Source organism: Heteronotia binoei, chromosome 8 (assembly GCF_032191835.1).
Source record: "Heteronotia binoei isolate CCM8104 ecotype False Entrance Well chromosome 8, APGP_CSIRO_Hbin_v1, whole genome shotgun sequence".
Lineage (NCBI taxonomy): Eukaryota > Metazoa > Chordata > Lepidosauria > Squamata > Gekkonidae > Heteronotia > Heteronotia binoei.
The window spans coordinates 39,718,632-39,745,337 of record NC_083230.1 but is presented as its reverse complement, the minus strand read 5'-3'; the positions used below and the strand labels follow the sequence as shown (position 1 = coordinate 39,745,337).

Below are 26,706 nucleotides of genomic sequence, written 5' to 3'. Positions count from 1 at the left end.
TCAGTACCTGTAGGGTTGTGGAGGCCGTGGAGTGGAACTCCGCCGACTCGTGGTGAGTGGTCGGCCTCCGGCGGTTGGACTTGGCACGTCAAGCCCTCGCAATGTGGCCGGTCTTCCCGCAGCTCCGGCAGTCCCAGGTCCGGTACTGGCAGTCCCTTCTGTCGTGGGGGTCGCCGCAGCTGGCACACTTGGTGGCTGGTGGTCTCTCTGTCGCTGGAGGTCGTTCAGTCGCTCGGGGTCACTGTGGCACGTGGTTCGTTGCCCCTGCCGGGCGGCGCAGCTGGAACGCTTCTCCCTCCTCTTGACGGTCGGGGTCCAGCTCCTCGTAGTGGACTGTGTCAGTCCTCGCCTTGGGGAAGGTCCTTGAGGTTCTCTCGAACGCCACGGCTTTGCTGAAGGCGCTCTGGAGGGTGAGCTCTTCCTTCGCAAAGAGCTTCTGCTGGAGCCTCTCGTCGCGAAGGCCCCACGTGAACCGATCGGCCAGGGTCTTGAACTCTATGATTCATCTGTTTTTGAAAACTGGTTAGCAGTGGAGGAGGCACAAGTAATTAGCCTTGCCTAGGGCACAAAAAAATCTGGTGCCTATATGGGCCATTTGATAACTTTTTATTATTAGTTGCCTGGTTTTGATCCTGGTTAATCTGTACCAGTGCATGTTGGATTTTCTGGAATTGCACAATAATATTGCCTTATTCCTCAAAGGATAAGAAGCTAAATGATTGAAGATCTGCATCCATTAGGTCAAACTATTTATTTTTTGAAGGAGACAGCAAAGGGGGAAAGATTTTGGCTTCATCTGGTTGACTAGATCTCTCACAGGTCATCCTGTAAAATAAATCTGATTCATGAACATGGATTTTCTTTGTTGGTGAGAATTCAGTCAAGGATCTATCCTTAGAGGAAGCCTGAATTCTCTTTGAGTGTATAGTTTTCCTGTCCTTAAGAGGACTAGACATGATAAGCCACTTTTTGATTGGATTGAACAAGGAATTTGAAAGTTGGATTCCATGCCTTTTAAAATAAGTGGTCCTTGTATCTCTTCCCCCACCCCCAGATTGGTCCTTGTATCATTTCAGTCAATTTGAAATTAATAGAGGAAACTGGTCTATCCAACAAGTAGGACAAATAATTTGTAGTGTTCCACTTTTCCTACCAGTTTATTAATTTTCCTTTAAGGAGAAAATAGTCACTACAATCTGAAGTTATTCACCTGGAGTTCATTCTGATTTTTTTTTTTTAGAGAAGGGGAATAGGACCTTTTCTAATATTGTTGTTATACAAGGCCTTTCACTGGGTATTACATACTTTTTAGCCATATCTGAATAAAGGGGCATCTTGTCTTTGTAATGAATGTTCCTGGTTCAGTGGTTTTATCTTGAGAAGATAGTTTGTAATGAACTCAAGCCTCTTATAGATAAATTTCAATCTGTCTGCTGTAAGTGCAGATTGCAATGCTAGTGGACTGGGATCTTGAGGGCTCTCCACTGTTCTTGCCAGAAATTGCCATATCATCTTTCCCCATCAAGACAAACAAATCATAAATGAATCATGCGCTCTCCTTGTTTTCATTATGAAAGCTATTTGAATGAGATAGGAAATCAATACCTCTATTGTCTCCATATGGCTGCCCCTCTCCAAGTATGCCATAGATTGCTTCCTGCGATTAAAAATATATTTCCCAAGACATCTGCTTACAGAGAAATTCCCCTCCCAGCTTTCATATTCAACAACAACCACAACTAGGAATGCCAAACTTCACTGAAATGAGGAGGAGTCACTCCCTTTAGGCGGTGCCAAATAAAAGTTTCTACAAATACCAACACTTCTCCCTCCCTAGGACCCACCCTCAAATCCATAACAATGAATTCCAACCTCCCAAGAGGGGAGGGGCAAAAACAGGAAAAATCTGAACCCAGACACCCTCTACCTCAATTAACTCCCTACCCCAACCCCATCATTTTGCACAGACTGCAAACTGCCTTCCTCCCATCCAACCCCAACCCCACTTTCCCCAACATGGGAAGGGAGCCATTCCAAAACCCAAGGCTGAGAAAAAGGGGGCCATGTCTAGGGAACACCAGAGGAAATCCATGAATGCTGTTCAGGAAGGAAGGGATGGAGTACTAGGAAGAATCAGGGAGGAAAAAGGAAAATAACCAGAGAAAATACTATTTAGGGAAGGGAGAGATGGGGCAATGGAAAGGAAGGGAAAAATAAAAATGAACTAAAGAAAACTGGAATGCCATACAATCAGTTACCTAACCATTCAAGGAGGGGCTGTAAAACAGTCGCTTTTATATTTGCCTTGAAATATTTCATAAACCCATCAACATTAAACCCAGCCAGATATTCAAGCTTGATTTCCCCCTGCCTATGCTCAGGAGGCAAAAAATCATCTACATTTTCTCCCCTAATGAACATCATCTACTGCTGGTTCATCTTGCATGGAGATTTCAATCGTGGTTTCTTTATGTAAATGTGCAAGTTCAGTTGTCCTCTGTACCTCATGCTCCAAAGATGCAGTGGAAAGAGGGACTGAGTCCTTCACCTCTTCAATATTGTTAGGATCTTGGGGCGTGGATCTAATATCTGCCATTCTCTCTATGGTGCAGTGATGGAGAGGTGCTACTAAGACTTGAAGCTTTTGGGTAGAGTTCCTCAGATTATCTAGAGTAGAGGCAGCACAGACTTGCTCATCTTGTAAAGTCTATTTTATAGAGGTAGATTTAGATGCAGACATTGGGGCTTGGGTTGGCTTATCCTTCATGCCCCAAAACAGAACCAAATCTGGGGATTGAGATGCTACAGATGCATTTCTTGGCAGAAGTGGGAGAACTTTCACATCTGTAAATACTCTTTGAGCAACAATTGCAAAGGAAGCGGTATCTTCCCATTTTAAACACCATTAAAGGTTCAGGAGGCAAAGTTTAAAAGCAATCTGAGCCTTTGAAAATTACCCAGAAGTATTTCAAACTTTAAAAGGTTAATTCAGGGAAATGCAGTTAGTAAAAGCTGACTCGAAGAAAGCATAATGCTTCTTTTATTAGCCCAGTGGTTACTGTTCAAGTAATTAAAAGAGATATACAGCACTGCCTGAGTTGTTAGGAAAGAGTAGAACCTACATTTTCCCCTTTTGGAATATCCTCTTCTTCTTGAGAGGTAAGTAAGGTCAAAATTTTCTTTAGCTTTAAAGATGAATTGGGGAGTTGCATGTGTGTCATAAGAGGTGTGGAAACTTCACTCCTTTGTGGATAATGGCATATCTCCTCATTAGAACATAACATAAGAAAAGTCATGTTGGATCAGGCCAATGGCCCATCTAGTCCAACACTCTGTGTCACACAGTGACCAAAAAACCCAAGTGCCATCAAGAGGTCCACCAGTGGGGCTAGAAGTCCTTCCACTGTGGCCCCCCAAGCACCAGAATACAGAGCATCACTGCCCCAGACAGAGAGTTCCAACAATAAGCTGTGGCTAATAGCCACTGATGAACCTCTGCTCCATATGCTTATCCATTCCCCTCTTGAAACTGTCTATGCTTGTAGCTGCCACCACCTCCTGTGGTAGTGAATTCCACATGTTAATCGCCCTTTGGGTGAAGAAGTACTTCCTTTTATCAGTTCTAACCCGACTGCTCAACAATTTCATTGAATGCCCACAAGTTCTCATATTGTGAGAAAGGGAGAAAAGGACTTCTTTCTCTACCTTCTCTATCCTATGCATAATCTTGTAAACCTCTATCATGTCACAACTTTGCTCCTGGCTCCACCCCAGCATTTCCTGACTTCTCCCCCGAAGTCCCCAGATATTTCCTGAGTCAGACCTGGCAACTTTAGTTTCTACTAATTTACCTGGGCTGACTGACCTGTAATTTCCTGGTTCTCCTTTGAATCCCTTTTTAATAATTGGTGTAACATTTGCTACCCTCCAGTCTTCTGGTAAAGCAGCTGAATTTAGTGAAGAAATAGTGACAGACTTCACATTTCTGGAATCTAAGATCACAGCAGATGGTGACTGTAGCCATTAAATTAAAAGACGTTTGCTCCTTGGGAGGACAGCTATGGTGAACCTGGGCAGTATAATAAAAAGTAGAGACATCACCCTGCCAACAAAAGTCCGTATAGTCAAAGTGATGGTATTCTCAGTAGTAATGTATGGCTGTGAGAGCTGGACCATAAGGAAGACCGAGCGCAGAAGAATAGATGCTGTTGAGATGTGATGATGGAGAAGAATCTTAAGCAAGGGTGTCAAACATATGGCCCGCAGGCCAGATTAGGCCCACAGAGGGTTCCAATCAGGCCCTCCTGCAACTGGCTGTCGTCTGCATCATTTTCCCTTGCTTGCTTTTGTTGGTCACCATTTTGTGTTTCTCCCCAGCAAAGCAGCCTTTCCCTCTTCCCTCTTCCTTTTCCCAAAGAGAGGAGGAGGGAGGACAGCCTCAGCCAATGAGGGAGCTTGGCTCTATAGCTCTGCTGGGTGATTAAGTTTGCCAGGCTCAATTAATCACTCTGCAGAGCTACTGAGACAAGTCTCTCTTCCTTCTAATGAATGGCTGAGGCTCCTCCCCCTCCTTGTTGTGCCCCCGGGGAAGGAATAAAAGAGCCCGAGCTTCCTTTGCATAGTCCCCATCATCAGGAGAGCTACAAAGAGTGCTTTTAAGACTAGCAACGTTTTAGTGAAGGTATGAGCTTTTTGCCTTGCTAGAGAGAGAGTTTTGTTGGGCTTGTTATGGGTGTAACTGGGTTCCCCTCCTCTTTTTCACTGTACTCATGCCCTCCAGTCTTTCTCAATAGGAAAGCACGTGAACTATTTAGAAAAGAAATATCAAAATTAGGCTGAGAGTGTGTTCCACCCCAAGTTTACCCAGCAAATTTTCCTTAATCTTTCTTTCACATTTTCCTTTGATTGGGGGTCTTGAATTTAGACTTCCCAGATAGTAGGCTGACACTGACCACTGTACATGGCTGTCTCTCTGTTCTTGTAGTAGCATTTTGGGGGGGAAGTTGTAATTTTTTTTTTTTTAGTTGTAGTCATTTTCCTGGGGAAATTATACTTTTGTAGACATGCACATAGCCCTCAGTCTGTGCCATGGTGTCTTCACATGCTCTTGACTAGTACGTGAAGCAACTTCTGTACAAAAGCTCACAAGGCCCAGCTGCTTCATGTTCCTCTAGATCTTAGGCTCAAGACATTGACCATGAGATGTTCTGTAATGAATATCAATGAATCAAAAGTAAGTTTGCAATTTACAGATGTGCACACTTGAATAGCACATATTCAAAACTGGTACAGCACAGACATTGTCTGTAGTTTTGATGCAATAATTCATAGCAAGAGTTGACATTTATCAGAGACTGTAAAACAAAATATTGCAAGCGTGCTAATATTTTAAGCATGTTTTGTTTTAAGTTAAAAAAATCTTTGTGTGTCTGTGCTCTTTATAAAGTTTATATATCTGCTACCTGGAATTACATTTTATGATACTCATGGCCTGGCCCAAGGTCTCATTTATGTCAAATCCGGCCCTCATAACAAATGAGTTCGACACCCCTGATCTTGAGAGTCCCTTGGACTGCAAGAAGATCAAATCAGTCAGTCCTAAGGGAAATCAACCCTGACTGTTCCCTGGAAGGTCAGATACTGAAGCTGAAGCTCAAATACTTTGGCCACCAAATGAGAAGGGAGCATTTACTGGAGAAGATCCTGATGCTGGGAAAGACAGAAGGCAAAAGAAGGGGATGGCAAAAGATGAGATGGCTGGACAGCGTTACTGATGTAACAAACACGAATTTGAGCAGACTTCAGAGGATGGTGGAAGACAGGAGGGCCTGGTGGGACTTTGTCCATGGGGTCGCAAAGAGTCGGACATGACTGCGACTGAACAACAACAACACATATATGGGTTAACAGATCAACTGTTCACATCTGAGCTCCTGAAGAACTCTGGGATGCATACCATCATGGCATGAAAACTTAGTTTTTAATTTCCCCAGTAGGCCTAGAATCTCATTTCTGGTCACCTCAATCCAGCTCAGTTCTTCAGTCTCACTTCCTGAAAGTAGAGGCTGTGGCATGGGTTACATGCCCCACATTTTCCACAGTAAACACAGAAGCAAAAAAGTCATTGAGTTTCTCTGCCATCTCCGCATCTTCCAGTAGCAATCCCTTGATTCCTTTGACATCCAAAGTCCTCACTACTTCTCTGGCTGGTTTCCTGCTCTGGATATATTTTTAAAATGTTTGTTTTCTTGATGTTTTTAGCAACCCACCCCTCAGAATCTTTTTGCTTGCCTAAATAGAGACTTACATTTTTTTTTTTTTTGGCAGATCCTGTGGTTACTCCTGTTCAATTTATTGGGGCAGACTTTCGACTTTTGAAAAGAAGCCTCTTTACTTTTTATAGCCTCCTTGACTTTCCTTTTTAACCACACAGGCCTTCCTTTAGACTTGGCAGTGCCTTTCCTAACCTGTGGACTGCATTCTATTTGGGTTTCAATTGGTGTGATTTTAAATAACTTGCAAGCATCTTCTTGGGATTTAACTCTCTTGTGGTTTCCCTTCAGTTTTCCTTTTACTATTCCTCTCATTTTGATAAAGTTTCCTCTTCTGAAATCAAATGTTACAGGTTTGAACGTTAAGAGTAATTTTCCATTGACCTGCATCCTGAATTTAGCAGCACTATGGTCACTATTCTCAACTGGTGTGACAACCTCTACATCTACGAGGTCTTGAGACCTGCTCAGAAATAAGTACAAGATCACTACCCCTCTCGTTGACTCTGTGAACTATTGTTCCAATGCACAGCCACTGATGATGTCTAAGAATCTCATTTCTACAGCATGAGTCGAACACATGTTTGACCAGTGAGTGTAAGAGTAGCTGAAGTCTCCCAGTATAATAACATTGTCTGCTTTAGGCACCTCAATTGTTTTCTTCTGCATCTCAAAATCAGTCTCAATTTTGAACGGTGGGTGATAGTACCTTCTACACTTTTATGTAATGCTTGGGGTTATTACTACCTATATCCCTTCTGTCAGGTAGTTAATTTCCCTGATGTTTTCTAACTTATTTGACTCTATGCACTGTTTGATGTACAACGCAATACCACCACCATTCGTCCCTTGTCTATAGAGCTAATACTAAGGTGACCATAATGTCTGAAGGCCAGCCAGGGACACCTGGGGGGGGGGGAGGTAGGGGTGCGCGCGCGCGAACCGCGCACGCCGCCGGAAACAGGAAGTGACGTCACTTCCGGTGACGTCACTTCCGGTGATGTCATGCCACCGCCGGAAGCAGGAAGTGACACCACTTCCTGTGACATCATTTCCCCCGCGTCACCTGCCGGAAACGGGAAGTGACATCACTTCCTCTGACATCACTTCCCCCAAATGACATCATTTCCCCCAAATGCCACTGCCGGAAACAGGAAGTGACTTCACAGCACTTCCTGTGACGTCCCCAAAAATCCCCCAAATATCACCGCCGGAAACAATTTTGTTCTCAAATCCTGTATATACTTCATCAGTATATGGGATAAGGCACTTTCTCAACTGTGCTGCATAATGCAGCCTATTTATTTTGTCCTGTTTGCTCTGTTGGCTCTATCTGCGCCACCTTCATCACTTTCGGGGTGTGGATCCCCCAGTGGGGTGCTCTCCCGACTCCCTCCGCCGGCTGTTTCTGATAGCCCTGCGCCCCCTCTTTCATTTGATATGTGTCCCGTGCGGGTGCCACCCTCCCGCCGGGAGATGCCGCAAAATGAGCCCCCTTGAGGCTTATGGCGGCAGGGCTCGGGGGAAGCGAGCTAGACTGCTGTTCTTTTGAGGGGTTATAGAGTGTTTCGAGCCCATCCCTGTGGCATCGGTCTCATCGTTGTGGGACCCAGGGGGCCGGCGCAGCGGCCCGCCGAAGCAGCCTGTCACTAATAACACAGGTCGAGATGCAGGACAGGAACCCGGAAGTGACCGACAGGCTGCTTCAGCAGGCCGCTGCGCCGGCCCCCTGGGCCCCACAATGATGGGACCGATGCCACAGGGACGGGCTCGAAACACTCTATAACCCCTCAAAAGAACAGCAGTCTAGCTCGCTTCCCCCGAGCCCTGCCGCCATAAGCCTCAAGGGGGCTCATTTTGCGGCATCTCCCGGCGGGAGGGTGGCACCCGCACGGGACACATATCAAATGAAAGAGGGAGCGCAGGGCTATCAGAAACAGCCGGCGGAGGGAGTCGGGAGACCACTCCACTGGGGGATCCACACCCCGAAAGTGATGAAGGTGGCGCAGATAGAGCCAACAGAGCCAACAGGACAAAATAAATAGGCTGCATTATGCAGCACAGTTGAGAAAGTGCCTTATCCCATATACTGATGAAGTAAATACAGGATCTGAGAACAAAATTGCACTAGAAGACACAAACACAAAGCTCCCTTACACTGAATCAGTGCTTGGGTCCACCAAAGTCAGTATTGTCACATAAGAGAAGCCCTGTTGGATCAGGCCAGTGGCCCATCCAGTCCAACACTCTGCGTCACATAAGAACATAAGAGAAGCCCTGTTGGATCAGGCCAGTGGCCCATCCAGTCCAACACTCTGTGTCACACTTAAGAACATAAGAGAAGCCCTGTTGGATCAGGCCAGTGGCCCATCCAGTCCAACACTCTGCGTCACATAAGAACATAAGAGAAGCCCTGTTGGATCAGGCCAGTGGCCCATCCAGTCCAACACTCTGCGTCACATAAGAACATAAGAGAAGCCCTGTTGGATCAGGCCAGTGGCCCATCCAGTCCAACTCTCTGCGTCACATAAGAACATAAGAGAAGCCCTGTTGGATCAGGCCAGTGGCCCATCCAGTCCAACACTCTGTGTCACATAAGAACATAAGAGAAGCCCTGTTGGATGAGGCCAGTGGCCCATCCAGTCCAACACTCTGCGTCACATAAGAACATAAGAGAAGCCCTGTTGGATCAGGCCAGTGGCCCATCCAGTCCAACACTCTGTGTCACATAAGAACATAAGAGAAGCCCTGTTGGATGAGGCCAGTGGCCCATCCAGTCCAACACTCTGCGTCACATAAGAACATAAGAGAAGCCCTGTTGGATCAGGCCAGTGGCCCATCCAGTCCAACACTCTGTGTCACACTTAAGAACATAAGAGAAGCCCTGTTGGATCAGGCCAGTGGCCCATCCAGTCCAACACTCTGTGTCACACTTAAGAACATAAGAGAAGCCCTGTTGGATCAGGCCAGTGGCCCATCCAGTCCAACACTCTGCGTCACATAAGAACATAAGAGAAGCCCTGTTGGATCAGGCCAGTGGCCCATCCAGTCCAACACTCTGCGTCACATAAGAACATAAGAGAAGCCCTGTTGGATCAGGCCAGTGGCCCATCCAGTCCAACACTCTGTGTCACATAAGAACATAAGGAAGGAAGGAAGGAAGGAAGGAAGGAAGGAAGGAAGGAAGGAAGGAAGGAAGGAAGGAAGGAAGGAAGGAAGGAAGGAAGGAAGGAAGGAAGGAAGGAAGGAAGGGAGGGAGGGAGGGAGGGAGGGAGAAAGGGAGGGAGGGAAGAAGGGAAGAAAGAAAGGAAGGAGGGAAGGAAGGAAGGAAGGAAGGAAGGAAGGAAGGAAGAAAGGAAGGAAGGAAGGAAGGAAGGAAGGAAGGAAGGAAGGAGGAAGGAAGGAAGGAGGGAAGGAAGAAAGGAAGGAAGGAGGGAGGGAAGAAAGGAAGGCAAACCCCCAACCGCCAGCCCCCCCCCCGCTTTCGGCCCCCTTACCTACGGCGGCGGCGAGTCCAGCGGCGGCGGCAGCGGCGGCGAGTCCGGCGGCGGCGGCGGAGAGGCCTTTCCGATGCCCTCCCGGGCCTCCGCCAGCACGGGGGGGGGGGTGGTAGAGGCCGGGGAAGCGTCGGAAAGGCCCGCGGGGGTCGCTGGAGGGCCTCCAGCGACCCCCGCGGGCCTTTCCGAAGCCCTCCCGGGCGGAGGAGGACGGGGGGTGGGGGTTGAGAGCCCCGGGGAAGCGTCGGAAAGGCCCGCGGGGGTCGCTGGAGGGCCTCCAGCGACCCCCGCGGGCCTTTCCGAAGCCCTCCCGGGCGGAGGAGGACGGGGGGTGGGGGTTGAGAGCCCCGGGGAAGCGTCGGAAAGGCCCGCGGGGGTCGCTGGAGGCCCTCCAGCGACCCCCGCGGGCCTTTCCGAAGCCCTCCCGGGCGGAGGAGGACGGGGGGTGGGGGTTGAGAGCCCCGGGGAAGCGTCGGAAAGGCCCGCGGGGGTCGCTGGAGGGCCTCCAGCGACCCCCGCGGGCCTTTCCGACGCCCTCCCGGGGGAGGAGGACGGGGGGTGGGGGTTGAGAGCCCCGGGGAAGCGTCGGAAAGGCCCGCGGGGGTCGCTGGAGGGCCTGCAGCGACCCCCGCGGGCCTTTCCGAAGCCCTCCCGGGGGAGGAGGACGGGGGGTGGGGGTTGAGAGCCCCGGGGAAGCGTCGGAAAAGCCCGCGGGGGTCGCTGGAGGGCCTCCAGCGACCCCCGCGGGCCTTTCCGACGCCCTCCCGGGGGAGGAGGACGGGGGGTGGGGGTTGAGAGCCCCGGGGAAGCGTCGGAAAGGCCCGCGGGGGTCGCTGGAGGGCCTCCAGCGACCCCCGCGGGCCTTTCCGACGCCCTCCCGGGGGAGGAGGACGGGGGGTGGGGGTTTTGAGCCCCGGGAAGCGTCGGAAAGGCCCGCGGGGGTCGCTGGAGGCCCTCCAGCGACCACCGCGGGCCTTTCCGACGCCCTCCCGGGCCTCCGCCGCCACCGCCGGGCCCCGTGCGCGGGCGGGAAAGGCGGCGAGTGAGGGAGGGAGCGTCCCTGCGCATGCGCAGGGCGATCTGCGCACGCGCAGGGTCGCTCCCTCCCTCACTCGCCGCCTTCCCCGCGCGGGCGCGCGGCCCCCGGCTCTCTGGCTGGCTAAACCGGGACCTCTTAATGGTCCCGGTATACCCAGCCCGGGAGCCGTGAATTGGGGGCCAGAACCGTGAAAGTCCCGGGAGACCGGGACGGTCTGGCCACCCTAGCTAATACCCAGGAATTACTGTATCCCATAGATTTTCCCCATTACACATTTCTGAGTTACCTACTATATTAAAATTGTCATTGAATCCCAAGCAGCTCCCCATCTTGGCTTGGAGACTACTAGCATTGGCATATAAACACCTAAAATGTGTTTCCCTCTACAGTAACCCTCACCTCCCTTGGCCCCTCAGTCACCATCGTGTCCTCACTCCCAAGTACTTTTTATCAATATTACCCTGAACATTTACACAATCATCCTTTTGGACTGACTTATCCCAAACCAGAGGCTCCCCAGCTCCTGTCAGCTTTCTCCTGGGATTAATTTAAAAGCTGCTCTGCCACCTTTTGGATGTTAATCACTAGCAGCCCTGTTCCCTTTTGGTTCACCTTGTAATCAAAATGCCTGTCACAGACCCCACTCTCTATATTCCTAATGATCAAATCACCCACTACCAGAAGCTCACCTCCTCCCAGGGGTACCCTTGGTATGAAAGGATATTAGTCCATTGTCCAAGGAAGGGATTCCTTCTAAGGGATCACATCCCTCCTCCTCAGACTGACACCCTCTATCCTCAAGACTCACTCTCCACAACAGCAGAAGAGCAGAAAACATTAACAGTTCATAGTTTATGACTTACAGTTGCAAGGCACCTTCCTACGTCCCTCAACTGGTGACAGTTAATGGCAATGACAAGTGAACTATTTGATCAAAATTTATACACACACATTCTCATACTGCCTCATGTAACGGTAGTTTTCTTATGAAAACCCCTCCCCCTTCTGCCACATTACTGTTGTTAAAATTTGGTTGACTAACAAGATTTGGTGGGGTTGCATGGCTTTTTTCATTGTATTCTTGGCTTATCAAGTCTCCATGACCCAGTATTTGTAAACATAAAAGGCAGGCAAACTCTTTTGATCAGGAATAATTCGGGCATATCACTTCCTGAACTGTCTCTTAGGAGTTCTAGTTATTTTTAGGGAGAAAGCCTACTGCCCTCCAGGCAACCACATGACTCTTGCCCTACAATTATTCCAGTTGCTGGCCTTCACAAGGCCCTGACCTTATAGCAGAAGAAGCAACTGACTGTCAGAAGCAGCTACTATGCAGGCACAAAGCTGACCAACATTGTGTTTGATTTAAACTTCAAACACACACATCAAATCAATCCAGTAAGGGGCTCCACTTGTAAAAAAGAACTACTCAGTCACAGGAATTTTAAGTGTCGATCATGTTCATTTTGAAGTTCTCAGCATATCTGGTAAGAATAAGCCCAGTAGTTATGAAAACTCTAGTTACAGATGGAGTTCCTTATGACTTCATTGCATCAGTGAAAATTTTTTATCTTTATCACAAGTGATATAGCATTTTTCCACACCACAGCCATCTGAACCGCTACTGTTACTAAACACTGTATTGCATTTACTCAGATGTGCCGACACAGTTGACCATTCATTTACTACTAGCATTATACCTAGTGCTAGAAAGGGATCATGTGTAGGAGACTTATACGCTTTTAGGGTTGGAGTCTCCATGGATACTTTGTGAGTAAATTCTTCAATTATAAAGATTATCCCAAAATTATGAATGAAGCTGAGAATGCAATCATATTTTCTTTTTTAAAGTCCAAAAATCAGTTGAAATCCAGTATCAGATGTCCGTATGTAAGTCTCAAAACTAATATCCCAAAGACAAGACAATTGAAAACTGCTACTCTGGGACTCTTTCTGCAAGATGCCCTACATTAGAGGACTAGTTCTGTAACCATCTTTGAAACTTTCAGCAGAGGAGTCAAAGCTCCACTGCAGCTGCTCTCTGTCCTTCAAGACAACATAAAACTTCTGGCTCTCACCCAAAGACACTAATGGTATTGTAGGACCAAGTCACTTAAGACAACAAGCAGCAGCATGTTGTTGTTTTTAAAACTTGAGTATCATTTGCATGTTCCATTTATCTTTCAGAAGGCCAGAACAAAGAAGCATGTTTGAACCAACAGGCAGACGATTTCTGATTGGGTGTGTCCATAAATTGTAGCCCTGTTCAAAGCATAAATGGAAAATTAGCAGCCTTTAGAAACACAGAGAATGACCCTGTCGGCATTCATGACATTAGGTGTCCCCTGTCAGCCTAGGCGTACACTTTACCATCTACCCACTGATTTAGAATATCTTCAGGCTTCTACTGTGATTTAGTGGTTGGACTAGGATCTGAGAGACCCATGTTCCAAGCCTCCGTCTTCCACAGAAGCATATTGTGTGAACTTAGACCAGGCACGCACTCTCTGTATAGCACCTAATATCTTGTTTTTAAATCATATTTTTTATGTTTTTTTTTTAAACTTGTAACTGAGATTGCTGGTTTTATTATGACTATTAGCTGCCCTGAGTCTGCTTTTGGAATAAGGCTGGATATAAACGGAAGGTAAATAAATAAATAAATACTTCACAAGGTTGTTGTCAGGATAAAATAAAGGAGAGAACAATGCCAGATGCTTTGGACCACCACTGCAAATAAAGGTGGCGTACAAATGAAGTCACATAAACAAAGTAACATAAAATAAATTCCTCATTCCCCATTTCTGATAGCACAACTTACCTTACATATCTTTGACTACAGTTTTCCCAACAAACTTCTGCCTGCCATGATGTTCCTAGACTTATCAACCCCCCCAGGTTTCCCATTTGAAAACCCCTATACAAAAGGAGCACAGTGAAGCACAATTTTAGTTTTAAAATATTCATGTAGTACAAGTTGTTACCAAGCAGCCCCCATTTCAAACCCTTCAAGAGCATAATTAAATATTTTTAAAATATATTCATATTAAGCTTCCCAGGGGTGGGGGATTCCCCGCTTTGTGGGCTCCAGGTTGCCACTAGCCAGCTGGCCAGCAGGGGAAACTCCACCCCCCAAACAGACGTCTCCATGCAACATTGGCGATGCACTGACGTCAGTTCCAGAACTGATGTCATCACATCAGCAACGATGCTATACTTTGGGGGCAAAACTCTATGGTTTGTAGCCATTTTTACAATAGGGTTTTGCCCCAAAAGTAGAGCATTGCCCAGAATCACTTCCGGGAGTGATGTCAGTGAATTGCCAACATTCCTGCCCACTTCCAGAATGCCCCCCCCCTCAACTTTCCCCACCGGCAGGAGGAAAGCTCCTGGCAACCCTAATTAATATTTATATTATTTGTACAAAGGATTTGAAGGAATACAAAAGTTAGGGAATGGAATACAGGTGTTTGGTTCCCTCCTATTAAGCTGATTCTGTAAATTAAAATTAAAGCATACAAATGTCTAACAAGAAATCTGCTATCCAATATTTTATTAAGCAACCCCTTCAGATCACTTATAAGAGAACTATGGGGTCCCCAAAGATCTGGCCTCAAGGACTGAGTTGCATAATCAGCAGTATCTACACCATATAAAAACAGTAGATGAATACTAAATGGAATTCAGTCAGAAGATTTAAGAGTTTCCTTGTCTTCACTGACAGCACAGCATCACTAGTGATGTAAGGACTCTGAATACAAAGGTAGACCTGCTTATGACCGCTCCCTAAGAGTTCGCAAAATAGACTCAGCAACCGAACAATGCAATCTTAACAGTCTCAGACCATTCTGAGAGCATTTAAGCCAGTGGACCTTAAAGGATCTAACTCAAGTTTAGGACTGCACTGTAACTATCCTACCACTGTTTCTATAAATATTTATCAAAACCAAATATGTTTATTTTTAATGTTAAAAGCACACCATTGACCAGCTGTCTATTTAACTATTGCTTTACTGGCAAAGTCCTGAACTTTATTTAATTGTTGTAATTCACAATTTGACCTTCTACATAACTGCAAGATGTTAACAGTAAAGGAACTGCAAGCATTTCTTGGCCCAGGAAAGAATTGTGATGACTAATCAATCAAGTTTTTTTTAAAAAACCTTGCGGCTTTTGTTCACTTTTGCTGGCTAGTTTTTATAAGCTTGCTTCCCAGGGATACAAGATAGTGCTTCAGCAAAAAAAGGTAATGATTTGCATTGTCACAGCTAAATGAGCTACTGAAATTCTAACATTTGTGTGTCAAAGGGAGTAGAAGGGAGAAAACTGCAGTACTTGGCAGTTCAAATAAAAAATGGAAGCCAGGAAGAAGAAAAATGGGCAATCTTCAAACACTAGGAACTCAGTAATAATGTTGTGCGAAGCCAGATTATTATTGGAAGCAGCAAAACAATTATTACAATGTGGATGGTTCGTGCCAGTAACAGAAGTCACATGAACAGCTCACCATAGCCAAGGCAGGGCTTTCTGCACACTCCCAACTTGCTGCATATGCAGAATTACTTTCAGCTAATCAAAAGAAAAAAACTCATGGCAGAGAACCCATCACAAAGACAGTGAAACATCAGGGGTTTTGGACCTTTGGGAGATTCTCTAGGCATGTTGAAACATTACTTTTAAAAAAGAGCTGCTCCTCTTCAAAGGAGCAGGAAAGAAAAAGAAGACAAACCAGCTTGACAAGAAATGAGCATGCTCAGGTATCAAGAGCAGTTGACAATCACTTTAAAAAGGGGTGTCAAAAATACAGCCACATGGGCCAGGAGTAGCCCGTCCAGGGCTCTTCTCCAGCCCGCAAGCAACTGTTATTGCCAGATAACCGGGCCTTACAGGCTGTTGCGACATAGCTCAGGCTGAGTGGGCTGAAGCTGAACCCAGCGAAGACAGAGGTCCTTTGCGTGGGTCGCGGCGCTCTGGGAAGGGAAATAGCTCTCCCGGTCTTCGATGGCGCGCCATTGAAAGCAGCGCGCCAGGTAAAGAGCCTGGGTGTTTTACTGGAGCCTTCACTATCGATGGAGGCCCAGATAGCAGCCACTGCCAAGTCAGCATTCTTCCATCTGAAGCGGGCAAGGCAGTTGGCCCCTTTCCTTGAGCGCCGGGACCTCGCAACAGTGATCCATGCAACGGTCACCTCAAGATTGGACTACTGTAATGCCCTCTACTTGGGGCTACCTTTGTGCCGGACTCGAAGACTGCAGTTAGTGCAGAACGCGGCGGCCAGGCTGTTGTTGGGACTCCCAAAACGGGAACATATACAGCCGAGGCTACGTGAACTGCACTGGCTGCCGATCATATACCGGGTCCAGTACAAAGTGTTGGTCATTACCTTTAAAGCCTTATATGGCCGAGGACCTACCTACCTGAGGGACCGTCTCTCCCCGTATGAACCCCAGAGGGCACTGAGATCAGTTGGGAAAAATCTAATGACCATCCCCGGGCCGAGGGAGACTAAATATCAGAATACTAGGGTACGGGCATTTTCAGTCGCGGCCCCTACCCTATGGAACCGACTCCCCGAGGAGGTGCGGGCCCTGCGGAACCTTGACCAGTTCCGCAGGGCCTGCAAGACCGCCCTTTTTAAACTTGCATACCTGGACTGTTAAGAAGATCGGCAATTAAGCACCCGCCAATGCGGTTAAGACCACACCGCTGAATAACTGCACTTACTGGATTGTTTTAATGTTATTAAGTTAATGTTACTGTTTTATATTGTTAAATGTAAAAGTTTTAACCATTATATGTTTTTATGAAATGTTGTTAACCGCCCTGAGCCTGCCGAGGTGGGGAGGGCGGGATAGAAATAAAATTTATTATTATTATTATTATTATTATTATTATTATTATAACAGAGGTTGTGTATTATGTCTATGTACACTGTCCCAGTGCTAATGCATAGTGGGTGGTGGAAGTGGGAGGGAGGGCAGCAGGGAGATACTTTTAGGAAATACCGTAAGAACATTTTAAGCATATGTGTATTTTGAGTTTAAAAATAATATTGTTAATTGGGTTTGCCCGTGTCCTTTTATAAAGCTTATATCTCCTATAACTGCTGTTACGTTTTATGGCACACATTTTCAAGTCCAACAGAGTGACATTTGTGTTAGATCCAACACTCATAACAAATGAGTTTAACATCTCTGACTTAAAGGCAAAGAAGAAAACAGATATGGGGAAAGTGGCCTGTCTGAGCTTTTAAGTGCTTAAACCTGGTAAAGCAGTTTTTGAGTGGAGGGCATTTCTCATTATTCCCACCCCCATCAATTCCTCAACAGTAGCTAGCATATATTTTCCACATTATAGCTAATATTACTAATTACTCATAGAATGCTATTAATGTACATAACAGTTGATAGAGTAAAGAGAGGTTCCTGCCCTGAGGAACTTTCAAGCCTGCTCGGACAGTGGGAGAAACAAAGCGGAGGAAGCTAGGGATGGCTACAAATACATGCAGCTTCATTTTGATTGACTAAAGACAGACTAAGAAGAAAATTGTCCCATGGAATGTTGCTAACCCTAATATTAAAATGTGGTTGGACCCCCAGCAGTCTTCTATCTTGAAAATGAAAGCTTGTTTCAGAGGCAAGGAAGCACCAGCTAGCATCAACATCTTTGGCTCCTCAGAGCAGAGCAACTCAAAGGATTGCGTCAGAAGCTATACAGTCTGCATGGCCTTTGATCTTATAAACAAAGAAAACACCATGCTATAATATATATTCTAATATCTTGCATCGGTTCTTCTAATAATGCCTATTAATAAACTACTTTAAAACTCAGTATGTGTTGATTTGTGTCTTATTAAATTTTTAAATATAGTTCACAAAATGTTTTATTCAGTTCAAATTCCAGTGGTTTTCTTATCCAAAATGTGACAAAAGTCTATGAAAATTCAATTAATGATGGTCATGTGACCACATGCATCCTAGCCATTTAAGCCTGTTTGTGTCTTCTTCAAAGTTGCATATTTCTTCCATCAGTTAGATTTCTTTCTTTCTTTATTAACATATAAGTTTATTTTAAAAATTCCAAGTTATACAGAACCTTGTTGGATGAAGTAGTATCAAGTAGATTAATTCCACACATAACAAAATTCTACTGTGCATAAAGTACTATGGTATATATAACTTTGTAGAACAACTTATTTAGCATTTAAGATAACGTCTAGTTCACCAATCAATCAATCGATAAATAAATAAATACATATATAAATAAACAAACATCAATTAGATTTCTTATTGGAAATTCTTTCCCAATTGCAGCTACAATTCTGTCATTAGCTTCTCTGTAGCATGACAGTAGCTGCAATTGGGAAATAATTGAGCATTGGTTCCAATAAGACATCCAGTTGACGGAAGAGATATGCTACTTTGAAGAAGACACAGAAACAGGCTAAAATGTCCCCCATCCCTGTACCCTCCCTCTCCTGCTGGTTTCCTGCCAATGACTGGCAATCCTAGTCCCTGAGGATCTCCCACACCCAGCAGAGTCAGGAAGACCCTATTGCATGAAATGCTTCTACATGAACAGCTCTAAGATCCAACTCATTGGCTACACAGAGCCTTTGTTGTACCCTTAGCTGCAATGCCTTTGATTATGCAAGCTCATAATAAATCTAAAGTGGTGTGGTGAGAGCACTGGACAAGGGCCGGTGAGATATGGGTCCAAATCTTGTACTTTTCAATAAAGCCCACTGGATGGCTGTGGCCCAGTCATCCTCTCTCAGGGTTGATGTGAGAACAGAATGCAGGAATGGTTCCAGTCATTGTCTCAGAAAAATCATGTACACCACCAGACACCTTGGAAGAAGGGTGAGATAAAAATGTGAACAATAGAATGCCTATAAGCCATTCTAGAAATTTACACTTACTATAGCGAACATATGTTGTGTTTCATAAAAAGGAATCTTCAACATCAACTGGGAAATCAACTATAATGTGTGTCTAAAGTGAATCCTGTCTTCCTTTCTTCTTAAGGGTTAAAAACTGATGTTTCCAAGAAGACCAGAGATCATAACGACTTCAAGAAAAATAAAGAACTACCTGTTATTGAACACCACATCTTATTCAGTCACTATTATTAGCATTTTGATTGTCAAAATGTAAAATGATTACATTTCTGATGGAAAAAAATTTCAGCACATTACTTACCAAACAGTCGCTGATGGAAGAGGAACTTGCCAGCTATCATTCCTGTAAGGATAGCCAGTAGCCACAGGAAGACTTTTAAAAACCTCCAGCCTCCTCCCTCCGGGTATTTATTTGTTACAAACGAAAAGCAGTTGCCAACAACAATGACATTGGCTTCTATTCTGCTATGAGAGACTGGATCCTCAGCAAATATTAAGAAGTTAAAGAAGATCACCAGGTAGGCCACAATTAAACGGGACCATGGATGCTGAAAGTAGTAGCGGAAGTCCTTGGCCATTCTCCAACAGCTCAGCCCCTGCACACAGAAGCAAAAACATGCACACTGTAGGTCAAGCCTTGACAAAATTTTCTTTGGCTGTAGAAGTGGGATATAAATAAATAAATAAATAAATCCAAACTTCTGTCTTAACAATGGTTAGGCATTCTCAGAACTGAGAGAGGGTGATGCCAAGACAATTTAAAGCTGTATGTATGAAAACGCTCTTAATATTCAATAAACTGGAAGCTTCTGAAAACTGCCTGGGAGATAACTGGATACCTATAGACCTGGAAGGGATTTTACTGCACACTAAATTGCCTTTCTTTCTGGACCTGGGGCCTCTGATTAGCTTCAATGTTTTTGCACATGTGACATGGAGGGGGGAACATGCCAAGGCTGAGTTGATATGTTCTTTCCAATCTCAGCTCTGTCTTTAAATCTGTCTCCAAATGTTAAAATCAGTCTTAACAGTCAGATTTGACAGAATACCTTCAGAGTATCTTGATCACTGGCTAATTATCATCTCTCTTTTTTCCATTCAGAAGTCACCCCCCTCATGGAGATAGATGTTCCACGCACTGTATACCAAACTACCGCAAAACACATGAAAACAATTTCAAGGTTCCTAACTAGTTATTTACAAACCTAGATACTGACTCTTCAATCAAAATACTCAGGATGCATCTATACATCGGGCAGAATGAAGTATTAAAGTGGAATGTAACACTTCAAACTGCAAGTGGAAAATTGCACATGAGTAGGAAAGATTCTCGCCTAGCCATCTTCTCATCCTGTTCATATTTTCTACTAGCAGGGAATATGTATACGTAAACTATCTACCACTCTATTTTGCAGCAAGTACTAAAAGCATCCAAGAGGGACTGTATTCAGTAAAAATTTAATGTTCTAGGAGACAAAAAGCTTCCTCTGCAAAAAAAATCAATAGATTACACTGTCGCTTGCTGCACTTTCACACACATGTAAAATCTACTTTTCACAGAGAGAGAGAGAGAGAGACATTTAAGAACTGAAGGGCCATAGCTCAGAGCACATAGTTTTCATCCATGAAGTCTAGTATTTCCATCTACAGGAAATTCAGTAATCTGACTTACTCCTGGACATAGCAGACAATAGAGATTGATCAGTGGTCTGATTTCATAGAAGAAAACTTCATATGTCGTCTTTTGACCCATTGTTAACAGAATGATAAACATTTCAGTAGCTATACCATAAAGGCCTTAACAGATATTGAACATACCCACCATTGATAGGGCCAGTTCCAGGCTGGGGATCCCACTGATCTGGGGCAGGGGGAGGTATGGCGGTGGAGGAGGTATGGAAATGGAAGGAGATGGAGATACAGTCATGCTTGGTCCCCTTCCAACCTTTGTCCCATCCTGACATATGTGGATGTGATGACTAGAAACCTACACCCCCCCCCCTTCAACATTGCTGCTGTGTAATGCCAAGTCTATCAATATTAAGACCTCTACACTGCAAGATTACATCATGGCACAAGAAGTGGACCTGGCATCTGTAAGAAAATACTCCTGAAATTCAGAACATCATAGTCACCCACCTGGTTGCCAGAGTGCCTGGAGAGGAACTCACACACATCTGCTAGGAGAACGTGGGTTTGGCTACCAGACTGGGAAGGACTTACGAGTACTAACAGCCACAACGCTAAAGCAGCACTCCATGTTTCCTGAGGAGCGCTAGCAAGGAGAACGAATGGTTTCCAGTCACTTTGAGCGAACACCATCTCTATCATTAGAGCGGAAGAAAGTGTGCCACTAGGAGCTATCCAGGCCATGCGGTTTTCAGCCTTGACCATAGAATCCACTTTGGGAGGCTAACACCACCTATCTTCCAGCAGTGCCAAGACTCCATTTCAGCGAAGCGGGAGGCTCACGTACTCAGCAGTTGTCACCCATCCACGAGGCCATCAAGCTTAGGCGTGGACCCTGCCAGAACGCCTAAGCCATTGTCCAACGGAACTAAGGACAATGACTGGTGTCAAGAACAACACTGAAGAAGAGAAAGACCATCTCCAGCCAGAGCCAAGTTCCTTTGTGTAAACTGGGTGTTACCTTAGATAGTAATTTGGCCATCTATTCTCACCTTTTTAGATAAGTTTAATAGTCCTAAACACCCCTCCACCCAGTGATTTCCCCCATTCTTCTCCCCAACAGTCATCTTGGAGCATCCCCATCTTGGTCCATTGTTACCTGAAGGTCCAACCAGGTAACTAGGACCCAAGCTTGTTCATTGGTCAGTTATGGGCATCCAATTAGGGGCCACCAATTAACTTGCTATTGGCTACTGCAGAAGTCCAGCCCTTATGGTCACTGCAGAGCCTCCCCTTTTTCCACCCCTGTACCTCCCATCCTCTGAGGGTCTAAGGTAGTCTATTTAACCTGTGACCCAACTCCACTCATGTGTGCATCTAGCAGTACCCTAGTTCCGCTGTCTAGATCCATCCCCGATTCCTGATCAGTTTTGGGTCCATTTCCCCCGTCCTCTTACGTCGCCATTGGAGCCTTCTTGAAGACTACGATCGGTAATTATCACCCTGTTTGTCTACCCATGTGTTGTCCCTATCTCTCTCTCTCTATTTTTCCTAGGACTGTATGTATGTTTCATGAGCACATTGCCTTGTATGTATGCCTATATTTTCTAGAATAAATTTTAATTGTTTTACTTAACTGAAGTCCTTGATAGATTTAAGCATTAATTTCTGGACGTGGAATCCTGTATACACAGATAAAAGATCCTATTAAGCCAGGTGCCCACCTGACAATTCCCCAACCTCGTTTTGAGGGCATTTTGGCTTACACATCCATGCCCGAGACCTGGACAAGAGAAGGTGAAACAGTTGCATTAAAAGAGCTTTTTTTTTGGTCCTCCATCAGTCTTGAACAGTGGGGGGAGGGGGGTTCTGCCTGCTTCAGGTGGCAGTCAGCTGGGCCTTGCCGTTCCCAAGGCTTATAATACTTGAGGACTTTGGGGGTGGAGCCAGGAAACATTGGGGGTAGAGCCAGGAGCAAGACTGTGACAAGTATAACTGAATTCCAAGGGGAGTTCTGGCCATCACATTTAAAGAGACCGCACACTTTTAAATGCCTTCCCTCCATTTGGAAATAATTGATATGGGCACCTTTTTGGGGGGCTCATAGAATTGGACCCCCGGTCCAATCTTTTTGAAACTTGGAAGGTATTTTGAGGAGAGGCACTAGATGCTATGCAGCAAATTTGGTGCCTCTATCTCAAAAAACAGCATTCCCACCCCCCCTCTAAGCCCCAGATACCCGCAGATCAATTCTCCATTATACCCTATGGGAATCAGTCTCCATAGGAAATAGCAGAGTGCCCAGCAAACATTTCTCTCCCCCCCACACACACTTTCTGCTGACCCTGAAGTGGGGGGAGGGTCTCCAAACCAGGAGATCCCCTGCCCTCACCTGGGGATTGGCAACCCTATTTGTGGGGTAGCCCTGCAATGGTTCACCTCATTCTTTCAGTCAGGGACAGAGAACGGCATTGAGAGGACCAGTCTCTGAGGTAACTGCTGGAAGAGACAACCATTCATGACTAAGCAAAAGTAGTCATAAGTATATGTGGTAACAATAAGAAGAAGAGACTCCACTTGAATACAAACTCCATACACTTCAAGAAATAAATAGCAGCAGAGGTTTGAGGCTCTCTTATTGGATCACAAGTAAGAGACTTGTCACAGTCCAAATAACCTTTCCTGAAACCCACAGTGAGAGAAATCATAGAGTTGGAAAGGGCCTCCAGGGTCATCTAGTCCAACCCCCTGCACAATGCAGGAAACTCACAAACACCTCCCCCTAAATTCACAGGATCTTCATTGCTGACAGATGGCCATCTAGCCTCTGTTTAAAAACCTCCAAGGAAGAAGAGCCCACCACCTTCCGAGGAAGCCTGTTCCACTGAGGAATCGCTCTAACGGTCAGGAAGTTCTTCCTAATGTTGAGCCGAAAACTCTTCTGATTTAATTTCAACCCATTGGTTCTGGTCCTACCTTCTGGGGCCACAGAAAACAATTCCACCCCATCCTCTATATGACAGCCCTTCAAGTACTTGAAGATGGTGATCATATCACCTCTCAGCCTCCTCCTCTCCAGGAGGTGAAAATAACCTTTTTGTTGGAGATCTCTTCTTTTGAAAAACAGGACGGGCATCCAGATATTAAATTGCCTGTGTTTCAGATCTGTCTTCTAAAGCCATTTTCGTCAAAAGCAGTTCTCAAGCCCAGTGTTACCAGCTATTAGAACAAATGGAACTGTTGTCGGTGTACAAGTAAAGATTGGTGCCTCAGTTAAACTGTATTAGAACTCCTCGACTAAGGCCTTTTGGGGTGGTGAAACTCTCTGCCAGAGAACATCTGTGCCCTACGGAATTTACTACTTTTCCACAGGGCATGCAAAAGCACATACCGCCTGTAGCTTGCACTTGCATTCACAAAGATAAGCAATGCCTTTAATATGTGTATAGTTTTTAAAAAAGATTTTCATTGCAGGCTAGGTTACAAGATAATACAGATAAAGCCAACTTTTTCTAGTTCCTGTGTCTGACAGTTACATTGCTTATTTCTGATTATGAATTCTTGCACATCTGATATTACATTACAATATCTGTTCTCTAGCCTATCTCACAGAATTATTGTGAGAACAAAGTAAAGTTAGGGAGAACCATGTACACAGTTCCAAGCTTCCTGAAAAAAATGTGGGATAAAAACAGCAAAGGCAGACAAAAAAAGCCCTCCACCTTTCTTATTTTACAGCATTATTACAGCTGCGGGTGGGGAAGTTAACAGGGTTTGGTTTGTCTATTTGCCAAGCTTCTGGCAGAGGTCAGATTGGAAACAAGCTTGCCTTCTTAGCTCCCACAGCTACAACTAGTAGGAAGAGTATGCACAGACTTACATTTCCTAGTCATCATCATGCTGAACTGCATGTACAATTGAATTTCTCCTGCTCCATAAATACAGATAGACTTATCTACAAAAAATATTTAAAGAGATGACATGACAGAGCTGGGGTACCCATTATGTGATGGAACTATCCATTAAGTGAAACAAATATTTTAACCATTAAGGCATTGAAGAAATACAAGTCTCAATTTGAACCCAAACTCACCAACTCCTGCACCTAATTTTAGCAAAACAAAACTCCTCACAACAGGGCCATCAGCATCTAGGATTAGCAATAAGACTTTACAGGGCTGGAGATGCTTTTCAGGATAGGATAGCTTCTCAGTTATGAGATATATCTGAACCAAAGTAACAAGTAAGTATGCAGAAATAATCACTCCATCATATAGATGTAGCCTAAAAACATCTAAGTCCATTTATGAAAACTACAAATTGAGAATGGTTTTTTCTGCTAAACAATAATGTCTTTTTTAGAAGAACATGACAAAGGATACGCAAAAGTACTCAGGACAGAATTGTTTCTCATTCCCACTTGCATGTTTATAAAGAAGGGAGCCTTTCTCCTTTCAAAGGATAACTGATAAATATTTCCCACTCTCAACCTCCCCCCCAAGGGTGACAGAAATGCAAGCTGACACTGAAGATGCTGCCCTTGGAAGATGGAGAGGTATAACCTTTCTAACCGTTTTCTACCCCTCGCCGAGGAATGACCCCACGGAAGACCAATTTAACTAAGAAGAGAGCATGTGCTGAGTTCCCTTTTCCCTAGGCACCAGCTAATCGTACCAATCTCACACGTTTTACTGCTAGTCGAGTCAACGGAAGCTCCAGTGGTCCCATTTTAAATGTTGAGCCCTGCCTTTAAGCAATAAGAGACATCTCTCCCTGGTGTGGAAGCCCGACTGCAGGTTGCTGCTGAAGCTAGGGGGCCGAACGTCGTCTCACACGCCAACGCCACGCGTGAGTTGTTGTTGTTGTTGGTGGTGGTGTGTGTGTGTGGCGGGGGGGGGTGGTGGATTGGAGGATATTCTTTGCAAAGACGACTCACTTTACTCACCGCAAGCAGCAGCCACGTTTCGCTGTGCGACGACGGCGCCCTCTTCCCGACTATCCCAGCGAAGCTTGGGCACAACGCGGCCAAGCCCGGCTTCTGTTTCTGCCGCCTGCTATAAATAGCGCCGAGCGAACTTCCACGAGCCGCCCACGCCCTCTTCCCGGCTGCCGGGGCTGCGCTGACCTTAGAGGGTTTTCCAAGCTGTCATCAACCGCGGCCGCCCCGGTTGCAATCGAGGGCTCACCGGCTGTGACAAGGCCGGCCGGTTGCGACTGGAATCGGAGCTCCTGCGGGAAAACGGTGATGCCGCCGCCGCCGCCGGTTCGGTTTCTTTCCAGGCCCCAGCGAAAGAAACCAGCACAGGAGCAGCCGAGGAATCTTGGAGGAGTCTCGTTCCACTGCTCTAGGGAAAGGGGCATTTGCGGGCGCCAGGCAATGGTAGCTTGAATCCGTTACGAGTGCCGATATGAGCCCTTTGTCCTTCCCATGTTTTGGGGACGGGGCAGTCCTGAAGAATTTATTAGCAGCACATCTCCCCCGCCGCCAATGTTCGCTTTCTTCCCTCCCCGTGCAGCCCGACTCCAGGCATGTTTACTCAGAAATCCCTCTGCTTAGACTGTAATGTCCCCAGAGCAGGAATCGCAGGCTTCTTGTTACTCTTTATAAAGTGAGCGTGGCATTTGCAAATTGTTTGGTATCCTTTTCAGTCTGGTTCAGTTTTGGGACCGAAATGGCTTTGGTCACCCTGTACCAGGCCACGGACTGGGGATGTGACAATGTTAATTCTCCTCAGCCTTTTGGTGGCTTTTGATACCATCGGTCAAAGTAGTCTCCTGTACTGCCTTTGAAAGGCACTGTTTTGCCTTTCAGTCCCACCTACCTTGATGGTAAATTTCCAAGTGTGCTTCTAGGGCAGTGACCCCCAACCTTTTCTGCACCAAGGACCGGTTTTGCAGAAGACAATTTTTCCACAGACTGGTGGGGGTGGTGGGTGTTTTGCTGCCCCAGGCTGTCTCCCCCCACACCCCATCCTTGCCCCACCCCCTTGGGGTCTTTAAATGAGGAGTAGGCAAAGGTCTCTGCCTCACTCCACGGCCCAGTTGCTAACAGGCCATGGACTGGTACCAGTCCATGGACCGGGTGTTGGGGACCCCTGTTCTAGGGAACTACTGCCTTGTCCCTTGCTGTTCTGCTCTGTCTGCAAAGTTCCATCTTGTCTCCTATGCTTTTCAACAGCTCTGTAAAGCCACTAGGAGAGATCATCCAGAGATTTGGGCTGAGATGCCACCAACAGACAGATGACATTCAGCTCTGTTCTGTATTTCTAGTGGATCCCAGGGAATATGTGGAAACTGGACAGGTTCACAAGGCTGGCTCTAGGGCCTCGGACGCACCAGGCCAGCACCTGCCCTGTGCCCCCTCCACCT

General features: G+C 45.9%; 1 protein-coding gene across 1 annotated transcript in view; it reads right to left on the bottom strand.

Moving 5' to 3' along the window:
* Positions 1 to 25,552, bottom strand: part of TMEM117 (transmembrane protein 117) — a 418,706-nt gene extending 393,154 nt beyond the window's left edge. The window contains exons 1-2 of the mRNA XM_060244943.1: positions 25,283 to 25,552; positions 19,010 to 19,304 (exon numbers count right to left, since the gene is read on the bottom strand). Of these exons, the coding sequence (XP_060100926.1) occupies positions 19,010 to 19,286 (277 nt within the window). The 5' untranslated portion in view covers positions 19,287 to 19,304; positions 25,283 to 25,552. The remainder of the gene's footprint in view (positions 1 to 19,009; positions 19,305 to 25,282) is intronic.
* Positions 25,553 to 26,706: the final 1,154 nt, after the last annotated feature.